The sequence below is a fragment of the Sturnus vulgaris genome, chromosome 11, assembly GCF_052056855.1.
Source record: "Sturnus vulgaris isolate bStuVul1 chromosome 11, bStuVul1.hap1, whole genome shotgun sequence".
Classification (NCBI taxonomy): domain Eukaryota; kingdom Metazoa; phylum Chordata; class Aves; order Passeriformes; family Sturnidae; genus Sturnus; species Sturnus vulgaris.
In genome coordinates, this window is record NC_142253.1 from 9,127,386 (window position 1) to 9,143,399 (window position 16,014).

Below are 16,014 nucleotides of genomic sequence, written 5' to 3' on the forward strand. Positions count from 1 at the left end.
TGCAGCTGTAGCACCCAGGCAGGAGGGCTGGCACTCAGGACAAGCACACAAGACTATCCAGCTTTATTTTCAAGAAATCACACACCTTAAGCATCCTTTCTCACTGCTGAGCTGAACAGCAAGTCCTAGAACCCTCTATTGTGGGGCCTGAACACTAATGGCACAGGAGAGAAACTGGCAGGAGTGACACCTCCCAACAAAACTATAGCCTGAGAGAGAAGTGACCCCACAACTTATGCATCACAAAGTGACAAGGCAAGGCTCTTACCTCATATTTCCAGCATCTGAAAAATCTTTTTAGAGTCCAGCCACTGGGCTCCACTGATACTCCACACCACTGATACTACCAGGAGCAGGCAGTGAATGCTGCCACCATAAACAGATACCATGAGAACACAAAGCAGTGTTCAGTCACTGTCCCATATCCAACACTCACCTCTTCTCCTTTACTGAGTCGATCGACTAACATGTGCCTGGAAAGAGAGCAAGGGAAGCTCAGTCACATGCCACAATCAGCAGAAGAGTACAAGCTGTCAAGAACAGCCAGATGCCTGAGTCCTCAGGTAAAAAAAAAAAGGCACTGGCCCTTCTTGTCCCAGGTCACTGGGAGCTGCTAAGGCATCAATCTTTGGCTGTGAACAAACATCAAAGATGACCCCTCAAGGCTTCTCCCTGTTGCACAGGGATGCACATGCGAGTAAAACTTATCATGCCTACCCAAAGAGAAACCAGTCATAGGCCACTGTCAGGTAGAGGATCTCAGATGGCTCCAGGGACGTGTGGATCAGCCCATCCTGCAAAGCAAATGACAAAGCCTTCAGGCAGAAGCCCTGGGGACTAAACTTGGGAATTCATGATCTGCTAAAAACTGTCACAGTGATCCAGGGTGCCCCTCTTCCTCTTCCTGCCTGTGACAGCACGTCCGAAGGAACATTAGTAGCTCCACCATCACTTCCCTCCAAGCAATCAGCCCCAGAAACAGAGGAGACCAGCCAGGTACTCACAGCCCATAAGGAGAGGCGCAGTAAGGAGATGAAGAGAGGCGTTCGATCCCAGCCTGATATACAGTGCACCAGGAGCCCGCTGTCATCTGTTCCAGGGGTGGAAGAAGGAAAAAAAAGGATGTTGAGACAAGAGGAATGACTTCTTTATGGTAAATCTGTAGAGACAAGCTACTCTCTGTATCCACAGCCCAGGCTCAAGAGAAGAGCTCAGCCAGAACATTCTGTCTTAAATACAGCAGCCAACAAATTGCTCAGAGTGTCCTGAGTTGTCAGCAGCACCAGCTGATGTGCTATCCTAGTCCTGACAGCTGCTCAGGACACAGAGTCATTAGGTATGAACATCACTTTACTATCCTGAATATGCACCTACCCAGCTGTAACCCACTATCATAATCTATTCCTATATTGGTGAGAAAACAGCTCCAACTGAACATTTTTTCAGTCTCACTAACCTTCCTGCTGCACATTGAGTAGAGGCACACATAAGGCACAAATCCTACACCCTATATAAAACCTACGGTGTGCCCCAACACAGCTACTACAGGAGAGTATAGCTGGCCATGCCATCAGAGCCAGCCATGGTTCCATCCATCAGTGCTAGGTCACAGTGCTCAGAGGGAATGGGATGCCACACAGGGCAACAGACCCTCTTCAAAGAGTTGGAGTGCCTGTAATCAAAGGGAGTGGAAGGGGCTCTTAAATGAGATCCTTTGTTGGGGAGACAAAACACAGGTAAACAGCAAAACAAGAGTAAGAGTCAAAAAGCAAGGACACAATGTTCCTTCTCTTCAGGTTTAAAGTAGTAAAACAATAGACTAAGTTTTAAGACATCCCTTCATGTTCAGGAAGAAAGGGTTTTCAAGGAATCAGCAAGTCTCTCTCTAAGAGGGGAGCTGAAGTTCTGAGATGCTAGGACCATCACCCTGTTTTGAAGGGAGAGAATTAAAAGTGACTTCTGTATTGGGAGTTGATCCACAGTGGTACTAATACCATCAGCTGTGTGTCCTGCTGAGAGCAAGGAATTTGCCTTACCATCACTATTGATAATGGAGATCAGCAGCTTCAGGTAGTTCTGTGTCTGTTGCACAAGGTCCCAGCTCTGCAGAAAGAGGAATGCTAATAGTAAAGGTCTGCCCATAGCAAAATAGTGCTCTGGAGTTCACAGATTCTCTATCCAGAACAGCAGCGAAACAGATAAAACCATGTGGTCATTCCTCAAAGTGGCAGACTTCCCCTTTGTATCAATCCCCCCATTCTCTGCAAAAGGCACTCTGGCAGAAGATACCAGGTAGGCAGATAAAACAGTAAAAGGCCATCTCTATCTCTTCCTGGCTGTTAGAGGAGCTGATTTGCCTGCAGCCCCAAAGCTCCAAGCAGCCCATGCTCAGAGAGGCAGCAAACACCTGCAGAGCACTGACCCAGTTCTGCACATGTGCACTTTAGCAAGAGGAAGAGCCACATTCCAGCCATGTGTGCAACGCCAGCAGCACGATGGGATGTGCAGGCCAAGGCCAGCGGCTTGTTCCCACAACCCAAGCACTTTGTTCAAAACTCTGTGGTCCTTGAAAATGTCCTCAGCAGGCTGCTGGCACAGGGCTGACCCTCACCCACCCTCCAGACAGGCACTGCACTTCTTCAGTAACCCCCAAGTAGCACCAGAACTATAGAAGGGCTCTGAACTCAGAGAACTCCAGTACTACAGGACATAGAGGTGAAGAACTTCAGAACAAGCCCAAGCTTGTCACTTGACTATCATATCACAAGCAGATGCAGGATATTTCAGTGGTTTGATCAGAATCAGGACTATCTCAAGAGAAGTAAGATAGCACTGGCAAGGAAAAAGCAGAGTGGGACACATTTCATGGCAGAAGTGTTAGTGGTAGGAGTGACACGTGACCACAAGCAATAGAACAATCGTTGTGTGCTTGCATATGTGCACATCTGTGTGTAACCACACTGAAGACTAGTGTCAGACAAATAACGTATTGCTCAGCTGTGAAGCCTGCAGAGCCACAAAACAGTAGGGAAACGGGGAACAGAGTCAGCCTGCAGCAGAAAAACACATAATTACAAAATCTTTTATCTGCCCAATTCAATCCATCTTCTGCTTATTTTAGAAGGCATCATCCAATTATCCAGTCTGATCTCTCTGCATCATGAAGAAGAAAGTTTTCTTCAGTTGCCCCAAGTAAAGCCTGAAGCTTGCACTTAGCAACATTTTTGCCCAGAGAAGCATCTCAAATAGGGGTGACAGCTCATTACTCCTTTGGCAGCATGTTCCAGCAGATTATCCTCAAAAATAACATCCAAGACTGCTTTTCCTTATCTGAAGGCCTGATTTCAGATGCAGATATTGCTTCCTGTGCAGCTCTTCTTCCCCAGATTGAAGAGTACTTTAGAATTACTATTTTCTCCCTACAAATGTAGTTACACATTAATCAAGTCAACCCTCCATCACCTTAGTGATTAGCTAAACAGACAGAGTTTTGAGTGAACCATGTTCTCCAGGCCTCAAATCATTTCTGCATCTATTTATTACACCTTCTTCAATTTTTAATATCCTTTTAAAAATACTGGCTGCTCAGTATTCTAGTGAACAAGTTTCTAGTCATACACAAGCTATAGTTCTATTAGTTCTGCTTCAATTTTTCTGTGATTCTCCTTATGCTGGCACTTAAACAGTATTTATATCGCTGACAACACTAGCCCAGCACAGGGAGCTCTGCTGATTCTGTGGTGCTTCCAGCCACAGGACACAATAACGTGACATGCTCCAGCACAGTCAATCCCCACAAAATCTGGTAGATCCACTGATGTGTGAAATGGAGCATACTAATCACTAATATAAGGTGATACTCCCTGGTGAGAACAAAGGTAGACTGTGAAGCTTGAACAAACAGAAGAGTTCAATTACGGTTTGCCATGCTGTCCATAATAAGGAGTGGAGACCTGCCATGGTCAGTTATGATTCCTTGCTCCTCTCCCATAGGAAGGCACCCTGCATACCCATGAAGAAGGTGCTCAGTCCCTTGGCTCTGATCACAGAGGAGAAGGCTGACCTCTCTCAAGACTTGTCACAGCCAAGGCAGTCTGCTCAAGGCAGGCTCATGTTCAGCTGAGACTGAGAACAGGTAATACTGCTTTCTGTTTCCTGTCTTGTTCCTTACCTTCGTTAGCAACCTATCTCCCTAATGGATTGCAAATTTTCAAAAGCTACAGAAGAAGGTTTGACTTTACAGTCAGCTGCCTCGGGGCACAGCAAGCCACGGAGTTTTTGGGTACAGGATTTCCACTGCTGTTCTGAACTGTCAAGCAGCCTCGCCCCCACTGGGATGCTATGAAGTGAACCAGATTACAGCAATAGGAGCAAGTCAGATTTCAAATATCTCCTGATCCTTCTTGAATATATCCCTGACCTCCCACAGAGACATCCACTTTGCTCACCTGGTACTCGCTCCAATCAATATTCAGAGATTGGGTCAGAGAGACTGGAATACTTAATGGGGCATCTACATAGTCCTGTAAAAAACCCAAACACAATTGGTCAGAGAAAAGTCATGACTTGAAGGGAGTGAGTTCAAGAAAAAAACAAGAGAACAAATGCCAAATGGTGCATGAGAAGAAAACATCTCAGCAAAGCATCTTTGGATGAAAAAATCCTGAAAACATAAGAATAAACTCAGACTCTTGGAAGGACTAATGGACAAGAAGAGCTTTTATGTGCTCCCAACAGTGAAAGCTGGGCATATTAGTCTGAATTTCTGTAAGACTGGGCCACTCAACCATCCCCTTAGCAGAAGACAGAATATGAAGAAAGAACTGAGAACCAAGGCTATCAATAAGGTCAGAATTCAAATCTGGGAGCAACCTATACCTTCCACGAGAGGTCAAGTATCCTAGACGTCAGGATAATGATTCACTTATTTTACATATGAATTTTACAATCAATAATTTAGTACATTCCCTATTTGTTTTGTTTGTCCGGCTGATTTCCTCCTTGTGATCAGAAATAGGCACATGACATAGACACCATCACTGAGGAACTGGGAGGCAAGACTTAAGCCCAGTAAAACAGACAGCTCTCCACTTTGTAACATCCATGTACCTGTTTCCAGTTAAATATGAGACCTTCAGCTGTATAATCCCGGTCTTTGTAGTCCTTAAAAAATTCACAGCCTGCAAGAAAAGAATATAATGAACAACGATTCAGCTAACTGGTATCTAACAAGTGAAGTGCCCTGTGGGACTAGGAGTGCTGGCAGCCCCAGGCTCCAGAAATCCAAACCAATCAAAACTGCTGCCTTTGGGAAGAGAAGAATAGTAATCCTCAGTACACTGTGTAGCACAGCCTCCAGCAACAACAGCCCAGGGCACTTAGCAGTACAGACACTCACACAGCAAAGGGCAAACTCCAAATACAGCAAATGGGGAGCTTGAGGGACTGATTTAATTTTTTTCCTGAACAAAAGGTTTCACCAAGGAGCTATGTTTTGCAGGGCCATGGACTTTTGCACAGATCTAAGGCACCAGCTTGACAGGCTGAGTGAGAAGGAACCACCAAAGAAGGAGTTGGCAGAGCCCCGGGGAAAGCCAACTTTCACAGGGCATCTGCTGCAGGTAACAAGAAAGGGCTGTCAGAGGTGGCTTCATTTCTCTCACATTTAAGTCTTCTCTTTCCTCATCTGAAGGAAGGGGGTACATAACCACTTCCAAGCTGTCCCCCAAGCCCTCCCATCCTGAAGTGTGTCCTTTGGCTCAGCTCTTCTCAAACAACTATTTGAAGTCTCTGCTGCAAGCTGCAGGCACTTAGTCACAGCCGAGCAGCACCATTAGCACTGCGGCTGCCTGCAGGCTACATAAAACACCTCTCCCAGTGTGCTGTGTACACCTCAGCAGTGCCACAGTGCCCACACCACCCCAACACCCTTGTGCCAGGCACACAAGATGGAGAGATTCCCACCTCGCAAATCACAAGTAACTTCAATTAAAAAAAAAAACAAGAAAAGAATATTTGTGCAAGGACAGGACTAATCCTCAAATATGCAGTCAGGACACAGTCTGTCAGCTGAAATTTAATTCAAATTAAACAACAACTTCATCCCAAGAATGGGAGATTACGGCATTAAGTGTTGGCATCCACAAATACCAAAAGCTTATACAGTTTCTACCCCATTTTAACCCAAGTCTTTCACTCCAGACAGTTTTTACTCTTTGCTTGGTAAAATCTGTCTGGATGGCTGAGCCCAAAGAGTGGTGGTAAATGGAGTTAAATCCATTTGGTGTGTGGTCCCCAGGTTTTGTGGTGTTCCCCAGGGTTCAGTATTGGGGTCAGACCTGTTTAATATCTTCACTAATGATCTGGATGAGGAGATCAAGTCCACCCTCAGCAAGGAGTGGAGTCAACAGCCCGGGAGGTATTTAAAAGACAGGCAGATGTGGCACCCAGGGACATGGTTTAGCGGGGGACTGGGCAGCACTGAGTTAATGATTGGACTCAATGATCTTAAAGGTCTTTTCCAACCAATTCTATGACTCTGTTTGGACACTGCCTTGCTCACCTAAGGCGACAGGATCTCAGAATAACTTCAGAAACAAATTACAAAACAGAAATTCTTTCAGTGCAACCCTGGAAACATCAGTAAGAATGTATCACGCTATTTGGCCAGTCACTAGAGGGGTTGCTGATCCTTAGATGTGTAAGTCTTAGACTTAACAGAATGACAACATTCCCCCATGGACCAGCACTGCTGAAATCAGGCAACATCTGCAGGGAATATTTGCAGTTTCATAAGGTTTATCTCTAGCGTGGCAGTGAAGAGCTGCTAAAAGAAAGCAGCTGTCCCGGAGGGCAGAAGAGGTGGGACATCACTGAATAATATTGCTTACCATATGCAGATCCCCATACAGAAACAACTCTGCAGCTTAACTCTATAGAGTCACTTCTTCTTCATTCCTTTCAGCCCTACAGAAGACCTGTGTACACAGTTCATGTTCCAAGTCTGGTGATATGTGCAGCAGCAATATATACCTGTGCTATGTACTACAGAAACCAGTAATATGCTTATTTCTGTACACTTTGGCAACCTGCATGGCAAACTCAATGTAAATTTTCATGCAGCTTCTCTGAATTGTCATGAATTTATGTATAAAAGGAAATACACCTTTTAAAAGTGTTTAAGAGCAACATGTAGCAATCAAGGAAAAGTCTGGGTTTGGATCATCCACCAGAGTTTTGCTGGGTTTTGATTTTTTCTCCTCTCTCTTTCCTTGTGCACTAGGGAGAAAGAAGAGTCTGCAGACAGACCTCAAACACAGCAGCCTCGCATCTGATCCTGTCGCCAAGCCTGACATCAGCAGGCAGGCAGGAATATTCAGTTCATCTGTAAGAGTGCAAGTGACCCAGCAGTGGTTGCTAGGCACAGGGATGGATATAGCCAGGGAGACAGGCTGCAAAGGGCTGCCTCTCATACACTGCAGGCTCAGGTGAACTGCTCTGCAAGCACTGAGGATTTCTTACAGTGGAGTTCTGTAACACTAGACTAGAAATTACCCTTAAGAATTGGGATTTTCCATAACAGAGAACAAGATACATATTTTGCATCAAGTAGTAGTTTGGAGTTGCAGAGATGTCAAAGGCCATCTTAACCAGCTCCACCTCTGGGACTTTTCCTTGAATTAATAAGGACTGCTGGGTAATTATTTTGCCACCTCAAAAAGTGCCTAATGCTGACTCACACTGCTAGAACATCCAGGTTCATTGCACTGTTCTCAGTTTAAAGGAGTTTTTCTCCAGAGGGAACACAGGAAACATTCAGCAAGTCATATTCATCTACATATACACACACACAGAGTTATTCCACACACACACAGTTATTTCCCAGTTCCCAGAAACGGATTGTCACCTGTCCCTTGTGAATCCCTCTGGACATCATTCCCGTACCTGGATATGGGATGGAGAGAAGTGTGAAATCAGCGTAACGTTGAGCTTTGTCCACCTTCTCAGAAGACGTCACACTGCACAGGATGAGAGGAGAACAGCAGATATTTACAGTGTTTTTCACGCAGACACCAGCACCCAAAAAACTACCTGTTGCATCTCCCTGTGCTATGACTTGACTCAGCTGTGAGCAGGAGCAGAACTTACTCAACACATCGACATAAATATGTACAGTCCAAAACCAAAAGGTTTTCTCTGAGGTAAGTAGGAGAAACATCTCCCTCTGCTCCTATGCACAGAGGGCTCCTTTGCTGTCTCCCTTCTGAAGGGGTGACTGTCTCATTACTGTAAGCTCTACACGGAAAAAGCCACCCAGACTGCAGAGGACAGATGAAAGCAGTTATGTTGCCCATTGATACAGTTTTTTGTGGCCTAAAACCTTGGGGTTTTCTTTACAACCTCAACTAAGCTATCCTGCTGTAGGATTCTTCCAGGGACTGCTCCCGGGATGCTGAGCGCACACCTGACAGCAGTTCATATGTAAGCAATTCACTCACTGCAAACCAAAGCCTGCACAAAAACAAATGAACAAAGACTCACTTCAAGCCAAATTTCACCTTCTTGTTTTCCACCATCAGGTCACAGATGTATCGGACAGACAGGTATCGAAGCAGCTTGATGTCATGCCCTCTGACCTTGTCAAACAGCTGGGTATCTGCATTTCTGCACGACAGAATGATGCAAGCACGGTGAGCATGGAAGACTGACCAAGTTGAGAGTCTGATTCTTCCCAGCTGAGCCACAGTTCTTCCCTGAACCACTTCTAGCCATAAGCAGCAGAGCACGAGCCTTGTCTCCACTGGTCTGAGACAGACTCTGCAAACTGACACTGCCAGCTTTGTGCTCATCATCCCTTCCCACATCTCACTCCGTTTTGCAACAAACACATAAGATACAACACCATTTCTACAGCCTGGAGATGTACTTTTTGATGAAGCAAACACAGTCTTATCCTTCAAATACCTTTTTTAATGGTTCTACATATTCCTGTCTCCAGCCCTTCCCTCTGGCAACAGATTAGCAGGCTTCAGCTACACTAGGTTCAGCCAGCCATTAATACTCAAGAGTCTTTTCCAAAAGCAAGGAAAATAAGACCCTGAGCCTGGTGATGGGTCTAAAGCCTAAGTCCAAAACCCAAACTAGAAAAGAGCAGAACTAAGAGGCTGAGCCAGTCAACTTATGTCCAAACTCCCTTCTCCTCATCCCAATGATGCATACAAACCTAAGTGCAGAGTCTTCCTCGGAAATGTCTTCTGCATCTGCCCAAGCATCATCAGAACCTCCTGCAAGAAAGGCATTGAGAACTGAAGCTTTTGTAAACAAACTCGATCTCCAATCTGACAAGGGCTTTTTTTTTTTGCACATAAACAAAAAGGTCATGGTTTGGTGCCTTCTCTTCACACTTCAGTGTGGTTTTCCACATTTCCACTTCCTGAAAATTTTGTTTTCTAATGTAGCCCACTCTTTCCTTGTCATTGCAAACTACCTGGCAGGTAAAACCCATGACTGACAGTCAGAGGACACCTCAAAAATGGCATGCAGTGCTTTTTTAAGCCAAGCTTCAGCTCCCACACTACAGGCCCCCCTAAAGAGCTTTCCCTGGAGTCCAGTATATCTCACCATTAGCAGCACTGATTCCCAATGATTAGTCAAGCAACAGCAAGTTCTAATCCTCTTTCCTCCATTATTCCCATCCCCAGTGTTTGGGAATTGGTAGCTTGAATCCTTTGGGATACCTTTATTTTCCTATATGTTTCCTGTAACTCCCTCTTCAACCTCAAGTTCTTTTGTCACTGAGGTTCTTATGAGCTGTGGCACTGTCCCGTAGTACAGTGCTTGGAAACAGGACAAGAGGTTTCAGCCTTCACTCTGTTATGCTAAGTCTGATACAAGCAGCCCATGCTAGAGCTCCCACTGGTCTTGGAAAGAGCTTGGCCTCGTGTAGGTCTCTGTCCCAGCACTGACCAGCCTTACCATGAAGACAGTGACAAATGGCTCCTCACTCACCAGAGAAGATATAGTTGTAGCCAGTGCGCCCATAGAGCTCTCCCCAGCCAGCCAGTGTTGCTGATCTGCAAATATGCTGGAGGAAAATTTTTTATTAATCACACAGGCTCCAGGAGTCTTTCCCTTATCATGCCTGTTTGCTGTCAGGTTACATAGAAAGGGTTGGTACCTACAGCTATCACCTCTCAGCTGTCTGCCCTGCAACCCTGGTCCAGACTGAGTTCTCCAAACACAGCAAACTCCCAAGTGCCTTTATCTGTAGCTAGTTTTTAAATCATATTTTCATCTCCAGTTCTCCAATGCATTAATACAGTCAGTTCCTGCCAAGTTAGCAACACATGCTCTATTAATACCCTGCTTGAGCCTTATTTCCACATTCCTCTGAGATTATAGATGGTCCCAAGACGACTCTGGGCAGTTCAGTCCTGCAGAAAAAGGTCAGCAGATGCAGCCCATGATGGCTTCAGTCAAGATAGATTAAAATTGTCACAGGTATGATTTTGCTATTCATACAGTGTTTCTAAATTCAGCTAAGAAATCAGAATTAAACTACTTAAATTCTAAATTAGACTATTCCTACAGGACTTCAACACAGTTTAAGTAATTCACATAAAAATGAATCTAATTTCACTTTCTTACAGATCCCCTTGCAGACAAGCCCACACATTCATAAGACCATTTATGCAATCTTGCCTCTCGAGGGAACAGACAAAGGAAACTTCTCTGGAGAGAGGAAAGTTACCCAAAGGGAGCTGCTGGGAAGAGTAAGGGACAAACAGGGACAATAATTATCTTTCCCTTCTGAAATGCAAAATATCTTAAGGACTTTAGAAGGGACATAAATAGGAGAGAAAAAAGATAGTTAGCTCTTTGATGCAAGGCTCATGACTTGGTGGGGGAGAACAGCCTGAAGTGCCCACAGACAACTTACGCAGCCTAGATAGCAAATGCTACCTGCTGTTACAGGCTGCCTGCTTGTACCTAAGCACAGATTTTTACACCATTTGGAAAAGTGACAAGTGACTGGAGATGTGGCTGCACAGTTCAAATGGCAGAGAGAAAGGTCATTTTCTCAGTAAAGACAGATAACCCATGAAGCTTTACCTTTCCCTTGTACAGAATGACTGGGCAAACAAAGCGTCCTCTACACCTGGCCATCTTACTCCGGTTGATGAGGTCCTGCAGTTTGCCAACCTGCACATTGCTCTCATACCTAGTGAGCAGAGATTTAGGTCAGTACACAAAATATATTCTCACACTTCTTTCAGCAAAGCCACCACAGACACCTTGGGCTGCAATCCCATTCCCTTCCCTGGAAGTCAGCTCTGAAGTTAATAAGCATGAAAACATTTCCTTGCGAATTGCTTCCGCTGCTGTACAACACATTTGGGCACTTTTCTGACTCCTTTTCTTTATTTTGAAATATCAGTGCACAGTATGTGACAGCACTTTCAGGAACTGGCAATATGAGCACAATCAGTAGGGTCTGCCACAGACTAACATGTGGATTACTAGGGAAGGACAGTCAGTGTCTACAAAAATAAATGTTGTTTTCTTCCCTATCACCTTTCCATTCAAAAGCAGCTCAACACTACCATCACAGTGAATTCACTATCAGAATGATAGCTTTACAAGAAAAAATGAAATATAATAGAAAATCAAATCTTGAACACTCCATGATCCTCAAGCATTTGTGTTGCCAGGTAATTAAACAACTAAATCAGCTAGTGGGTTGAGCAGAGTACTTAGATTAATGTCAGCTGCATCTGCAGAACTTAATTTTGTTTGGTTTTCCTGTTGAAGTTAAAATGGAGTTCTGTTTCATAACGGGAGACATTTTGGAAACATGTTAAAATTGCTCCAGTTTGTCCAAGTATCGGCTCACATTTGACAGGAATCCAATCCTACACAGACCTCCAGGAGAATCTGTTGACCCAGAGAGGACTAGAGGTAGAATTAGAGAAGCATCCAGAGTGATATATTAGAAACCAGGTGAAGTCTGGACATACAAAACTGCATGGCCATGCACCTGGAGATGATTAATAAGAATTTCTAGTTAGCCCTTTCAAGTAATGGAGCACAGAGGAAGAGCCAGATAAACTGCCTGATCTCTGGATGTTAATACATTATCAACATGGTAAATCAGAAAAAGGGGAAAAATAAGATCATGGGAAATTCCCTAGAGGGATGTAGAAGTACCAGCATTATCGTGCAGAGCACAGGCTCACAGCTGAGATAAAGCACCTGATTCTAGTGCCCCACCACTGCCTGAAAAGGCACAGGAAGATGAGTAGGATGGCCAATGGACAATCTATGCTACAAAAGAAACCACCAGGGTCTGATGGGAAGAGAAGATGAAGATGAGCAGATGCACAGCAGTACGTGCATCAGGGTGAAGGAGAGTACAATGGAGGAAGAGGAGAACTCAAACCTGAAGGACAACACTGGCCTAAGAACAAATTAATATCTTTACAATGGAAGTTAATGAAAGTTGCTAAACTCCAGAATCACTGAGAGTGTGGAGCAAAGTACCAGCAGCTGCCCTTCTAAGAAGGATTAAAAAAATTAATCTATTATTAAAATGGAAATTGATCTGTTTATGGAAAATATTATACAGGGTGGTGCCAGTGGAAGCAGGGAAACAGAAAACAAAACTTTCAAATCCCTTTTTTTTTCTTTAAAGAAGGATTTGGTTCTCAGAATTCATAGTGGTGGTTTAAATTTTTTCATGTTTTCCTTCATATACAATTATTTTGTTATCCAGCTCTGAAGACCTTTGACATATACCAGAATTTAAAGAACAAAAACCCAAGCTAATCTTCTTTAAAGTACATGAACATCAGAGTGCTAATTGGAAAGACAGGAAAATGTGAGCAAGCGTGAGAAGAGATGCCTTCGTGCATAATTCCCAACACCAAACTATTTTGAAACTCAAAAGATTCTGATGCGCACATTTGGTTGTGGGGCTGTTTTTAAATGAATGCATGCAATTAAGAGATATATCATAACCTGCACTCTGCTCCAGTTTCCTTTATGCTTCCTTTGCAAAAGAAAATATGGAGGGAAACAAGAATTTAAATGCAGTGTTACCAAAACAGCTCAATGACACTGCTTTCAAGTCCAGAAGGTGAGAATCAGCAGAAATGAAATACCTGAAGGATCAGAAATCATAAGAGAAGGACCTCTCTGGGAGCTGAGACAAGACAACAGGTTTCACTCACTGCACTTCCCTGGAGAGGTTTATGCAGCACTTGGGAATGAGACTGAGCAGCTTGGCAGGAGCCCAGGACATGGAGTGAGCAGGAAGCCCAGCACCCCACTGGGGACAGGGAAGGATAAGCCCCTCTCCCAGACACACCATGCCTGCTCCTTGGGAAACCTGCACACACTCTGGACAGACCTGCTCTGCCATCAGTCACATCTGCCACAGTGGCTGTGCTACAAATAAGGCTCTCAAATCTTCTCATCTCAATAACCAACCTCAGTAATGCAACAGATGAACATGGTAAGTAAACAAACACAGTTGTAGCAAGACTCCTGTTGCAAGGGGGAAGCTGCTCTGAAGAACAGGAACTAAATTAAATACAGCATAAATTGGAGTAAAATCTACAGAAAAAGGTTCAAAACACTTAGAATTCCTCCTGCACCTCCCTGGATTTCAGAGTACTGCTAGCAAACTTTGATCAAGCAACGTCCTTTCTCCCCCAAGCTGCCCAACTACAGAATGAACTGACTTGCGTTAAAAATACCAATTTTTTGCTGTTTCCCCACAAGGCTCCAAAAGCAGCTGTACTGGCAGAAATTATGGTAGAGCAAAGAAGTTGTACATGTGAAAACTGCTTCCAAAGCACCTCAGTATTCTTGGAGGTGTGAAGCTTCAAGTAGAACTTACCAGCTGATTGAAAACATTACAAAGACTAAAACAGAAGCATTCAAGGCCAGGTTGGATGGGGCCCTCAGCAATCTGATCCAGTGGAAGTTATCCCTGCCCATGGCAGTGGGGGTCAGAACTGGATGATCTTTAAGGTCCCTTCCAACTCAAATCATTCTGTGGTTCCAGAAGAGGCAGCCAAATAGACTTGGTCCTAGATGGAGCGTTCTGCTCACTGGAAGAGGTTCTTGCCTTCCATAACAGAAGAGGTGCAACCGTCTCTATTCCATAATTATTCCATAGGAATAAAATTATAAACTAAAGCCTGCATTTGTCTAAAAATCACTTGGCAGCTTTTACAAAAATCATCACCCTGCAACCAGGAGAGTAACAATGGAGTGTAGTCTGTTTTTGTGACTCTCTTTGGGACAGTAAATTAAAACTCGGTAAGAATCAGTATAAATACAGTTAATTGTCACTGCTAGCTTGCAAAGGTCACAGAAGAAAATGGGGCACCAAATGTAATACTCTTGTTTTGAATACCTGTCAGAAAAATTTAAGCATCCTTTCCTCTTGCAAGAGCAGGAAAAGCAGAAGCATTCAGTTTCTCTTCCTTAAAGCTTCCCCTAGTTACATTTAACAGCTTCAAACTTCAGTTTCCTGTTTTTTTTGCAGCAAAGGGTTTAATCTTTTCTAATCTCATCCAACTGCTAGGCAGAAACTCTCCCACCTGGCAGTCAGTTGTGGCTGGTTTCCAAAGACCCCCTTCTATAACACCCAGCCTACATGCCACCAGAGCAGCTGATAGTTTTCCTTCCTCAGGCAAAGCAGCTGGACATGTGAGAAGGACTTGTTGACCCTCCTTTTGAACACATTACTCTTGTCATGGACATACAGTCAAGACTGCAAAACTACATTATGTTTTGTTGAAAGAAAAAGTAAAAATGAGAGGCTGTGGCTGGAGCTGGAATGAGCAGCTCATACTCAGCCAGAAGCAAGACAAAGGTGATCCTGAACTTGTGGGTCAAAGTCCAGAGATGTGTTGGCTCAGATGTGCACCAAACTGAACAAGCATTTCCCATTAGCTCACTAACCCTCAGCACCCACTGACCTGTCCACCACGGTGGGGAGAGACGAAATAACCTGGAATGACACAAGTATCTGTCTAAAGTGTCTCGTCCCTATCAGACCCCCTGCCCCAAGATGATTGACAGACTAGAATTTCCCACATCAGAGGCCTTTCTTCAAGACCACAGGGACTTCATCAAGACAGGGACAGCATCACACAGGCTTGCTCCTAACCCTGAGCCTCCGGGCAAGCTGCAACCCAACAATCACCAGGAACCAATGCTCTGCTCATGTTTACTCCAGGGCCACATGCAGCGGAGCTGGTGCTGCCCCGGAGCACCTTCGTTTCCTTCACAACCTCGAGTAACAGGCTCAGCTTGGCAGCTTTCACCAAGGCAGCCCAAGAGCCCTGGAAGGAGCCCCACGGGAGCTCGGCAACCCCAGCAGGCAGCGAGGGGAGTCCCGGGAGCGGGTGACACCACCGGCTATAATTAGCGCAGCGCAGCCCGCAGGGCTTTCCCCGGCCGGCAGGAGCCTCGGAGCGCCGGGTGCGGAAGCTCCTCAGGACAGTAACTCCGCCGGGCGTCAGCTGCACGGGACGGGACACGGGAACCGGGGGCCTTACGAGTCACGGCTGGCGCCGGCGTCGCGCTCCAGGAAGACGATGTGCCGCGGGTAGTGGGCGCAGATCTCGCCGTGCACGTTGGGGATCACGCTGTAGCGATAATCGCGGCCGAAGAGCTCCAAGCACCGCCGCTCGATCCGCTCCACCTGCGCAGAGCCAGCTCTCAATGCCCGCCGCGCCAGTCCCCGCTCCCGCGTCCCCCGAGCCCCGGTGCCCTCACCTTGGCAGCGGCGGCACCGCCGCCGTCCTTGGCGCGGTACTGTGCCCGGGAGAACTCCAGCAGCAACTCGGCCAGGGCGCGGTCCCCGGAGCCCGCCGGGGGGCAGCCGCGGGCCGCCGCCGCCGCCATGGCCGCGCCGCTCACCGCCGCCTCGGGCCCATCGTCCCGCCCGCCGCTTCCGCCCGACCGCGACGCGCCCCTTCCGCCCGCTCCCGGCGTCAT

At 45.7% G+C, this 16,014-nt stretch overlaps 1 protein-coding gene across 2 annotated transcripts in view; it reads right to left on the reverse strand.

Annotated features, from left to right (window-relative positions):
• The window catches only part of MTMR14 (myotubularin related protein 14), a 31,444-nt gene extending 15,430 nt beyond the window's left edge, over positions 1 to 16,014 (reverse strand). The window contains exons 1-13 of one of the 2 annotated variants that reach the window (XM_014872457.2): positions 15,793 to 16,014; positions 15,573 to 15,718; positions 11,113 to 11,221; positions 10,009 to 10,084; positions 9,224 to 9,284; positions 8,542 to 8,664; positions 7,945 to 8,018; positions 5,110 to 5,180; positions 4,449 to 4,523; positions 2,037 to 2,103; positions 1,005 to 1,090; positions 718 to 794; positions 437 to 473 (exon numbers count right to left, since the gene is read on the reverse strand). In XM_014872457.2, the coding sequence (XP_014727943.2) occupies positions 437 to 473; positions 718 to 794; positions 1,005 to 1,090; positions 2,037 to 2,103; positions 4,449 to 4,523; positions 5,110 to 5,180; positions 7,945 to 8,018; positions 8,542 to 8,664; positions 9,224 to 9,284; positions 10,009 to 10,084; positions 11,113 to 11,221; positions 15,573 to 15,718; positions 15,793 to 16,014 (1,224 nt within the window). The remainder of the gene's footprint in view (positions 1 to 436; positions 474 to 717; positions 795 to 1,004; positions 1,091 to 2,036; positions 2,104 to 4,448; positions 4,524 to 5,109; positions 5,181 to 7,944; positions 8,019 to 8,541; positions 8,665 to 9,223; positions 9,285 to 10,008; positions 10,085 to 11,112; positions 11,222 to 15,572; positions 15,719 to 15,792) is intronic. The other variant, XM_088171407.1, reaches the window with a different exon arrangement.